The following is a 10,000-nucleotide window of genomic DNA, read 5'->3' on the forward strand; positions in this document are numbered from 1 at the left end:
GACCCTCCCCTGTGGCCACTGAGGCATAAGCCACCGCGCTGGTGGTGAGCAGCGCCCCCAGGTTCTGCAGGGACCGCCGCAGCCCGTCCGTCTCCACTCGAAATTCCAGCTGTGGGTTCTGCTGGGGGTGGAGAGGGAAGTCTCTGGAGGCCAACTCGTTCAGCTGCTCGCTCATCTGCTTTCTCACCAGAAGGACCTCGGTCTCCGAGCCATGACCAAGAGCCTGCTCCGTGAACCGCACGCTGCTCTCCATGCTGTCCAGGCCTTGTCTGAGGGAGGCCAGCTGCGTCTGCAGCACCTGGAGAGGACAGAGAAGACGTCAGCACCATCCCCCCCATGTCTCTGCACCCAGAGAGGACAGAGAAGAAGTCAGCCCCCCCCCCATGTCTCAGCACCCAGAGAGGACAGAGAAGACGTCAGCCCCATCCCCCCCCCATGTCTCAGCACCCAGAGAGGACAGAGAAGACGTCAGCCCCATCCCCCCCCCCCCATGTCTCTGCACCCAGAGAGGACAGAGAAGAAGTCATCACCCCCCCCCCCCATGTCTCTGAACCCAGAGAGGACAGAGAAGAAGTCAGCACCCCCCCCCCCATGTCTCAGCACCCAGAGAGGACAGAGAAGACGTCAGCACCCCCCCCCCATGTCTCTGAACCCAGAGAGGACAGAGAAGATGTCAGCCCCATCCCCCCCTCATGTCTCTGCACCCAGAGAGGACAAAGACGTCAGCACCATCCCACCCCCCCATGTCTCTGCACCCAGAGAGGACAGAGAACAGAGAAGAAGTCAGCACCCCCCCCCCCCATGTCTCAGCACCCAGAGAGGACAGAGAAGACGTCAGCCCCATCCCCCCCCCCATGTCTCTGCACCCAGAGAGGACAGAGAAGACGTCAGCACCATCCCCCCCATGTCTCTGCACCCAGAGAGGACAGAGAAGACATCAGCCCCCCCCCCATGTCTCTGCACCCAGAGAGGACAGAGAAGAAGTCATCACCCCCCCCCATGTCTCTGAACCCAGAGAGGACAGAGAAGAAGTCAGCACCCCCCCCCCCCATGTCTCAGCACCCAGAGAGGACAGAGAAGATGTCAGCCCCATCCCCCCCTCATGTCTCTGCACCCAGAGAGGACAGAGAAGACGTCAGCACCATCCCCCCCCCGCCCCAATGAGGACAGAGAAGACGTCAGCCCCATCCCCCCCCCCCCCCCCCAATGTCTCTGCACCTGGAAAGGACAGAGAAGTCAGCAACATCCCCCCCTCATGTCTCTGCACCTGGAGAGGACAGAGAAGACGTCAGCCCCATCCCCCCCGCCCCCATGTCTCTGCACCTGGAGAGGACAGAGAAGACGTCAGCCCCATCCCCCCCGCCCCCATGTCTCTGCACCTGGAGAGGACAGAGAAGACGGCAGCACTATTCCCCCCCCCCCCATGTCTTTGCACCCGGAGAGGACATGTCTCTGCCCTTGTCCCCGTTCCCCCCGTGTCTCTCCGCCCCTGTATCCTCCCCACCTGTCTCTCCGCCCCTGTATCCTCCCCACCTGTCTCTCCGCCCCTGTATCCTCCCCACCTGTCTCTCCGCCCCTGTATCCTCCCCACCTGTCTCTCCGCCCCTGTATCCTCCCCACCCCTGTATCCTCCCCACCTGTCTCTCCACCCCTGTATCCTCCCCACCCCTGTATCCTCCCCACCTGTCTCTCCACCCCTGTATCCTCCCCACCTGTCTCTCCGCCCCTGTATCCTCCCCTCCGTGTCTCTGCCCCTGTATCCCCCCCCCCCCCCCGTGTCTCTGCCCATGTATTCCCCCCCCAACCCTTCCCCCCCCCGTGTCTCTGCGGACACCCACCTTCTGCTTGCTGACAGATATGGCCTCCAGGTCCTGGAGCAGTGAGTTCTTCCTCTGCTGCAGTGCCCGCTCCAGCTCCTCGAACGTTGAGCAGATCTCGTTCACGGCCGCGTTTTTCCTCTCACTGAGCTGACGGCTGATCTCACCCACCAGGTCAATGGCCGAGGTCAGCTGGGGGATCCTGGGGAGAGACGGACCAACCAGAGAAGTAGTACTGAGCCCTCCCATGGGAAATAATACTGAGCCCTCCCATGGGAAGTAATACTGAGCCCTCCCATGGGAAGTAATACTGAGCCCTCCCATGGGAAGTAATACTGAGCCCACCCATGGAAAGTAATACTGAGCCCTCCCATGGGAAGTAATACTAAGCCCTCCCATGGGAAGTAATACTGAGCCCTCCCATGGAAAGTAATACTGAGCCCTCCCATGGAAAGTAATACTGAGCCCTCCCATGGGAAGTAATACTGAGCCCTCCCATGGAAAGTAATACTGAGCCCACCCATGGGAAGTAATACTGAGCCCTCCCATGGGAAGTAATACTGAGCCCTCCCATGGGAAGTAATACTGAGCCCTCCCATGGGAAGTAATACTAAGCCCTCCCATGGGAAGTAATACTGAGCCCTCCCATGGAAAGTAATACTGAGCCCTCCCATGGAAAGTAATACTGAGCCCTCCCATGGGAAGTAATACTGAGCCCTCCCATGGGAAGTAATACTGAGCCCTCCCATGGGAAGTAATACTGAGCCCTCCCATGGAAAGTAATACTGAGCCCTCCCATGGGAAGTAATACTGAGCCCTCCCATGGGAAGTAATACTGAGCCCTCCCATGGGAAGTAATACTGAGCCCTCCCATGGGAAGTAATACTGAGCCCTCCCATGGAAAGTAATACTGAGCCCTCCCATGGGAAGTAATACTGAGCCCTCCCATGGGAAGTAATACTGAGCCCTCCCATGGAAAGTAATACTGAGCCCTCCCATGGGAAGTAATACTGAGCCCTCCCATGGGACGTAATACTGAGCCCTCCCATGGGAAGTAATACTGAGCCCTCCCATGGAAAGTAATACTGAGCCCTCCCATGGGAAGTAATACTGAGCCCTCCCATGGGAAGTAATACTGAGCCCTCCCATGGAAAGTAATACTGAGCCCTCCCATGGAAAGTAATACTGAGCCCTCCCATGAGAAGTAATACTGAGCCCTCCCATGGGAAGTAATACTGAGCCCTCCCATGGGAAGTAATACTGAGCCCTCCCATGGAAAGTAATACTGAGCCCTCCCATGGAAAGTAATACTGAGCCCTCCCATGGAAAGTAATACTGAGCCCTCCCATGGGAAGTAATACCGAGCCCTCCCCCTCTAATGAGAAGTAATACTGAGCCCTCCCCCTCCCATGGGAATACTGAGCCCTCCTATGGGAAGTAGTACTGAGCCCCCAGCCCCCACGAGAAGTAGTACTGAGCTCTGCCCCTCCTATAGGTAGTAATAGTGAGCCCCCCGCCCCCACGAGAAGTAGTACTGAGCACTCCCCCTCCTATAAGTAGTAATAGTGAGCCCCCCGCCCCCACGAGAAGTGAGCCCCCACCCCCACGAAAAGTAGTACTGAGCGTACCTGCTCCGGATGCTGTCCAGCTGGCTGCGCAGTGACGCTTTGTGCTGCTCCAGGACGTCTTTCAGTGGGACGGTGCAATGCTCCCGGTGCTCGCCCTCCGTGCACTCCACACACATGGCCGTCTCACAGGAGCCACAGTAATACTCCATGGTCTGCCAACAGGATAGGAGAAGTTACTGCAGGCCCAGACAGATCTACTGCCCATCCTACCCTGGGGGTAGGGCAGGACCAGGGGTGAGCACTCACCTTGCCCTGGGGGTTGGGGCAGGATAAGGGGTGAGCACTCACCTTGCCGTGGTGGTTGGGGCAGGATAAGGGGTGAGCACTCACCTTGCCGTGGTGGTTGGGGCAGGATAAGGGGTGAGCACTCACCTTGCCGTGGTGGTTGGGGCAGGATAAGGGGTGAGCACTCACCTTGCCGTGGTGGTTGGGGCAGGATAAGGGGTGAGCACTCACCTTGCCGTGGTGGTTGGGGCAGGATAAGGGGTGAGCACTCACCTTGCCGTGGTGGTTGGGGCAGGATAAGGGGTGAGCACTCACCTTGCCCTGGTGGTTGGGGCAGGATAGGGAGGTAGCAGGCGTGTGGCCGTCACATGGAAGGACACTTTGCTCCTGGTGCCCGCTCTCTGGGCTCCTCTGCAGAACTTCCATGAGGTTGGTGATAAAGAAGTTATTCTGGAGGGCGGAGACGCCTCGCTCTGGGAGGATGGAGGTCTGACGGCAGACGGGGCAGGAGAGGGTCAGGCTCTGAGGGGGGATGTAGCTCTGCAGACACCTGGAGGTGGAGGAGAGTGAGGTGAGTAGTGTACATGTGTGCTCCCTGACTCCTCCTCACACACAGAACCGCCTCCTCCCTGACTCCTCCTCCTCACACACAGAGCCGCCGCCTCCTCCCTGACTCCTCCTCCTCACACACAGAGCCGCCGCCTCCTCCCTGACTCCTCCTCCTCACACACAGAGCCACCTCCTCCCTGACTCCTCCTCCTCACACAGAGCCACCTCCTCCCTGACTCCTCCTCCTCACACAGAGCCACCTCCTCACTGACTCCTCCTCCTCACACACAGAGCCACCTCCCCCATGACTCCTCCTCCTCACACACAGAGCCACCTCCCCCATGACTCCTCCTCCTCACACACAGAGCCACCTCCCCCCTGACTCCTCCTCCTCACACACAGAGCCACCTCCTCCCTGACTCCTCCTCCTCACACACAGAGCCACCTCCTCCCTGACGACTCCTCCTCACACAGAGCCACCTCCTCCCTGACTCCTCCTCCTCACACACAGAGCCACCTCCTCCCTGACTCCTCCTCCTCACACAGAGCCACCTCCTCCCTGACTCCTCCTCCTCACACACAGAGCCACCTCCTCCTCCCTGACTCCTCCTCCTCACACACAGAGCCACCTCCTCCCTGACTCCTCCTCCTCACACACAGAGCCACCTCCTCCTCCCTGACTCCTCCTCCTCACACACAGAGCCACCTCCTCCCTGACTCCTCCTCCTCACACAGAGCCACCTCCTCCCTGACTCCTCCTCCTCACACAGAGCCACCTCCTCCCTGACTCCTCCTCCTCACACACAGAGCCACCTCCTCCCTGACTCCTCCTCCTCACACACAGAGCCACCTCCTCCCTGACTCCTCCTCCTCACACACAGAGCCACCTCCTCCCTGACTCCTCCTCCTCACACACAGAGCCACCTCCTCCCTGACTCCTCCTCCTCACACACAGAGCCACCTCCTCCCTGACTCCTCCTCCTCACACACAGAGCCACCTCCTCCCTGACTCCTCCTCCTCACACACAGAGCCACCTCCTCCCTGACTCCTCCTCCTCACACACAGAGCCACCTCCTCCCTGACTCCTCCTCCTCACACACAGAGCCACCTCCTCCCTGACTCCTCCTCCTCACACACAGAGCCACCTCCTCCCTGACTCCTCCTCCTCACACACAGAGCCACCTCCTCCCTGACTCCTCCTCCTCACACACAGAGCCACCTCCTCCCTGACTCCTCCTCCTCACACACAGAGCCACCTCCTCCCTGACTCCTCCTCCTCACACACAGAGCCACCTCCTCCCTGACTCCTCCTCCTCACACACAGAGCCACCTCCTCCTCCCTGACTCCTCCTCCTCACACACAGAGCCACCTCCTCCTCCCTGACTCCTCCTCCTCACACACAGAGCCACCTCCTCCCTGACTCCTCCTCCTCACACAGAGCCACCTCCTCCCTGACTCCTCCTCCTCACACAGAGCCGCCTCCTCCCCGACTCCTCCTCCTCACACAGCCTCCTCTTCCCTGACTACTCCTCCTCACACACAGAGCCGCCTCCTCTCCGACTACTCATCCTCACACACAGAGCCACCTCCTCCCTGACTCCTCCTCCTCACACAGAGCCGCCTCCTCCCTGACTCCTCCTCCTCACACAGAGCAGTCTCCTCCCTGATGGGCACTCACTTCTCACAGAAGGTGTGCAGACATGGCAGGACCTTGGGGACGTGATATCGCTCCAGGCAGATACTGCAGATAAGGAACTGCTTGTCAATCTGACGCACCACCGGACTCGCCATCATTACAATGCAAAGGCGTCACGGAAATACCTGACAAAGAAAGAAAAGACGTGTGAGAGGATGGACACGGGGCAGTGGAGGCCAGGCACACAGACGAGACCTACCAAACGAGAACTGCCCCTTACAGGGAAGGCGCCACCTAGAGAAAAGAAGAAGGTATGTCATTATCTGCTTCCATTCTGGATTTATTCTGTGTTATCGTGGAGTGAGAGCATGCTCAGTGCAGAGGTCTCTGAGGTCCTGGAGGGGGTGAGCTGTCCCCATCACCTACAGACTTCTATGGAGAGAGTTATGGGCATGCTCAGTGCAGAGGTCTCTGAGGGTCTGGAAGGGGTAAGCTGTCCCCATGGGTATTGGGGCGGAGGCCAGTGATGGGTACTGGGGTGGAGGCCAGTGATGGGTACTGGGGTGGAGGCCAGTGATGGGTACTGGGGTGGAGGCCAGTGATGGGTACTGGGGTGGAGGCCAGTGATGGGTACTGGGGTGGAGGCCAGTGATGGGTACTGGGGTGGAGGCCAGTGATGGGTACTGGGGTGGAGGCCAGTGATGGGTACTGGGGTGGAGGCCAGTGATGGGTACTGGGGTGGAGGCCAGTGATGGGTACTGGGGTGGAGGCCAGTGATGGGTACTGGGGTGGAGGCCAGTGATGGGTACTGGGGTGGAGGCCAGTGATGGGTACTGGGGTGGAGGCCAGTGATGGGTACTGGGGTGGAGGCCAGTGATGGGTACTGGGGTGGAGGCCAGTGATGGGTACTGGGGTGGAGGCCAGTGATGGGTACTGGGGTGGAGGCCAGTGATGGGTACTGGGGTGGAGGCCAGTGATGGGTATTGGGGTGGAGGCCAGTGATGGGTATTGGGGTGGAGGCCAGTGATGGGTATTGGGGTGGAGGCCAGTGATGGGTATTGGGGTGGAGGCCAGTGATGGGTATTGGGGTGAAGGCCAGTGATGGGTATTGGGGTGGAGGTCAGTAATGGGTATTGGGGTGGAGGCCAGTAATGGGTATTGGGGTGGAGGCCAGTAATGGGTATTGGGGTGGAGGCCAGTGATGTATATTGGGGAGGAGGCCAGTGATGTATATTGGGGTGGAGGCCAGTGATGGGTACTGGGATGGAGGCCATTGATGGGTACTGGGGTGGAGGCCAGTGATGTATATTGGGGTGGAGGCCAGTGATGTATATTGGGGAGGAGGCCAGTGATGGGTACTGGGGTGGAGGCCAGTGATGTATGTTGGGGTGGAGGCCAGTGATGTATGTTGGGGTGGAGGCCAGTGATGTATGTTGGGGTGGAGGCCAGTGATGTATGTTGGGGTGGAGGCCAGTAATGGGTATTGGGGTGGAGGCCAGTGATGTATATTGGGGTGGAGGCCAGTGATGTATATTGGGGTGGAGGCCAGTGATGTATATTGGGGTGGAGGCCAGTGATGGGTATTGGGGTGGAGGCCAGTGATGTATGTTGGGGAGGAGGCCAGTGATGGGTATTGGGGAGGAGGCCAGTGATGGGTATTGGGGTGGAGGCCAGTGATGTATATTGGGGAGGAGGCCAGTGATGTATATTGGGGAGGAGGCCAGTGATGTATATTGGGGAGGAGGCCAGTGATGTATATTGGGGAGGAGGCCAGTGATGTATATTGGGGAGGAGGCCAGTGATGTATATTGGGGTGGAGGCCAGTGATGTATATTGGGGTGGAGGCCAGTGATGTATATTGGGGAGGAGGCCAGTGATGTATGTTGGGGAGGAGGCCAGTGATGGGTATTGGGGTGGAGGCCAGTGATGTATATTGGGGAGGAGGCCAGTGATGTATATTGGGGAGGAGGCCAGTGATGTATATTGGGGTGGAGGCCAGTGATGTATATTGGGGTGGAGGCCAGTGATGTATATTGGGGTGGAGGCCAGTGATGTATATTGGGGAGGAGGCCAGTGATGGGTATTGGGGAGGAGGCCAGTGATGTATATTGGGGTGGAGGCTAGTGATGTATATTGGGGTGGAGGCCAGTGATGTATATTGGGGTGGAGGCCAGTGATGTATATTGGGGTGGAGGCCAGTGATGTATATTGGGGTGGAGGCCAGTGATGTATATTGGGGAGGAGGCCAGTGATGTATATTGGGGTGGAGGCCAGTGATGTGTATTGGGGTGGAGGCCAGTGATGTGTATTGGGGAGGAGGCCAGTGATGTATATTGGGGTGGAGGCCAGTGATGGGTATTGGGGTGGAGGCCAGTGATGGGTATTGGGGAGGAGGCTAGTGATGGGTATTGGGGTGGAGGCCAGTGATGTATATTGGGGTGGAGGCCAGTGATGTATATTGGGGTGGAGGCCAGTGATGTGTATTGGGGAGGAGGCCAGTGATGTATATTGGGGTGGAGGCCAGTGATGTATATTGGGGAGGAGGCCAGTGATGTATATTGGGGTGGAGGCCAGTGATGTGTATTGGGGTGGAGGCCAGTGATGTATATTGGGGTGGAGGCCAGTGATGGGTATTGGGGTGGAGGCCAGTGATGTATATTGGGGTGGAGGCCAGTGATGTATATTGGGGAGGAGGCCAGTGATGTATATTGGGGTGGAGGCCAGTGATGTATATTGGGGAGGAGGCCAGTGATGTATATTGGGGTGGAGGCCAGTGATGTGTATTGGGGTGGAGGCCAGTGATGTATATTGGGGAGGAGGCCAGTGATGGGTATTGGGGTGGAGGCCAGTGATGTATATTGGGGAGGAGGCCAGTGATGTATATTGGGGAGGAGGCCAGTGATGTATATTGGGGTGGAGGCCAGTGATGTATATTGGGGTGGAGGCCAGTGATGTATATTGGGGAGGAGGCCAGTGATGTATATTGGGGAGGAGGCCAGTGATGGGTATTGGGGAGGAGGCCAGTGATGTATATTGGGGTGGAGGCCAGTGATGTATATTGGGGTGGAGGCCAGTGATGTATATTGGGGTGGAGGCCAGTGATGTATATTGGGGTGGAGGCCAGTGATGTATATTGGGGTGGAGGCCAGTGATGTATATTGGGGAGGAGGCCAGTGATGTATATTGGGGTGGAGGCCAGTGATGTGTATTGGGGAGGAGGCCAGTGATGTATATTGGGGTGGAGGCCAGTGATGGGTATTGGGGTGGAGGCCAGTGATGGGTATTGGGGAGGAGGCTAGTGATGGGTATTGGGGTGGAGGCCAGTGATGTATATTGGGGTGGAGGCCAGTGATGTATATTGGGGTGGAGGCCAGTGATGTGTATTGGGGAGGAGGCCAGTGATGTATATTGGGGTGGAGGCCAGTGATGTATATTGGGGAGGAGGCCAGTGATGTATTGGGGTGGAGGCCAGTGATGTGTATTGGGGTGGAGGCCAGTGATGTATATTGGGGTGGAGGCCAGTGATGGGTATTGGGGTGGAGGCCAGTGATGTATATTGGGGTGGAGGCCAGTGATGTATATTGGGGTGGAGGCCAGTGATGGGTATTGGGGTGGAGGCCAGTGATGTATATTGGGGAGGAGGCCAGTGATGGGTATTGGGGTGGAGGCCAGTGATGTATATTGGGGTGGAGGCCAGTGATGTATATTGGGGAGGAGGCCAGTGATGGGTATTGGGGTGGAGGCCAGTGATGGGTATTGGGGTGGAGGCCAGTGATGTATATTGGGGTGGAGGCCAGTGATGTGTATTGGGGAGGAGGCCAGTGATGTGTATTGGGGTGGAGGCCAGTGATGTATATTGGGGTGGAGGCCAGTGATGGGTATTGGGGAGGAGGCCAGTGATGTATATTGGGGAGGAGGCCAGTGATGTATATTGGGGAGGAGGCCAGTGATGTGTATTGGGGAGGAGGCCAGTGATGTGTATTGGGGAGGAGGCCAGTGATGTATATTGGGGTGGAGGCCAGTGATGTGTATTGGGGTGGAGGCCAGTGATGTATATTGGGGAGGAGGCCAGTGATGTATATTGGGGAGGAGGCCAGTGATGTATATTGGGGTGGAGGCCAGTGATGTATATTGGGGAGGAGG

At 58.0% G+C, this 10,000-nt stretch overlaps 1 protein-coding gene across 1 annotated transcript in view; it reads right to left on the reverse strand.

Annotated features, from left to right (window-relative positions):
* TRIM3 (tripartite motif containing 3) overlaps window positions 1–10,000 on the reverse strand; it is a 102,440-nt gene that overhangs the window by 91,754 nt on the left and 686 nt on the right. The window contains exons 2-7 of the mRNA XM_069969296.1: window positions 6,117–6,151; window positions 5,900–6,042; window positions 3,986–4,220; window positions 3,446–3,597; window positions 1,839–2,019; window positions 1–298 (exon numbers count right to left, since the gene is read on the reverse strand). The exon at window positions 1–298 is cut by the window's left edge and continues 426 nt beyond it. Coding sequence (XP_069825397.1) covers window positions 1–298; window positions 1,839–2,019; window positions 3,446–3,597; window positions 3,986–4,220; window positions 5,900–6,015 — 982 coding nt within the window. The 5' untranslated portion in view covers window positions 6,016–6,042; window positions 6,117–6,151. The remainder of the gene's footprint in view (window positions 299–1,838; window positions 2,020–3,445; window positions 3,598–3,985; window positions 4,221–5,899; window positions 6,043–6,116; window positions 6,152–10,000) is intronic.

The sequence above is a fragment of the Dendropsophus ebraccatus genome, chromosome 5 (genome assembly GCF_027789765.1).
Source record: "Dendropsophus ebraccatus isolate aDenEbr1 chromosome 5, aDenEbr1.pat, whole genome shotgun sequence".
Taxonomy (NCBI): domain Eukaryota; kingdom Metazoa; phylum Chordata; class Amphibia; order Anura; family Hylidae; genus Dendropsophus; species Dendropsophus ebraccatus.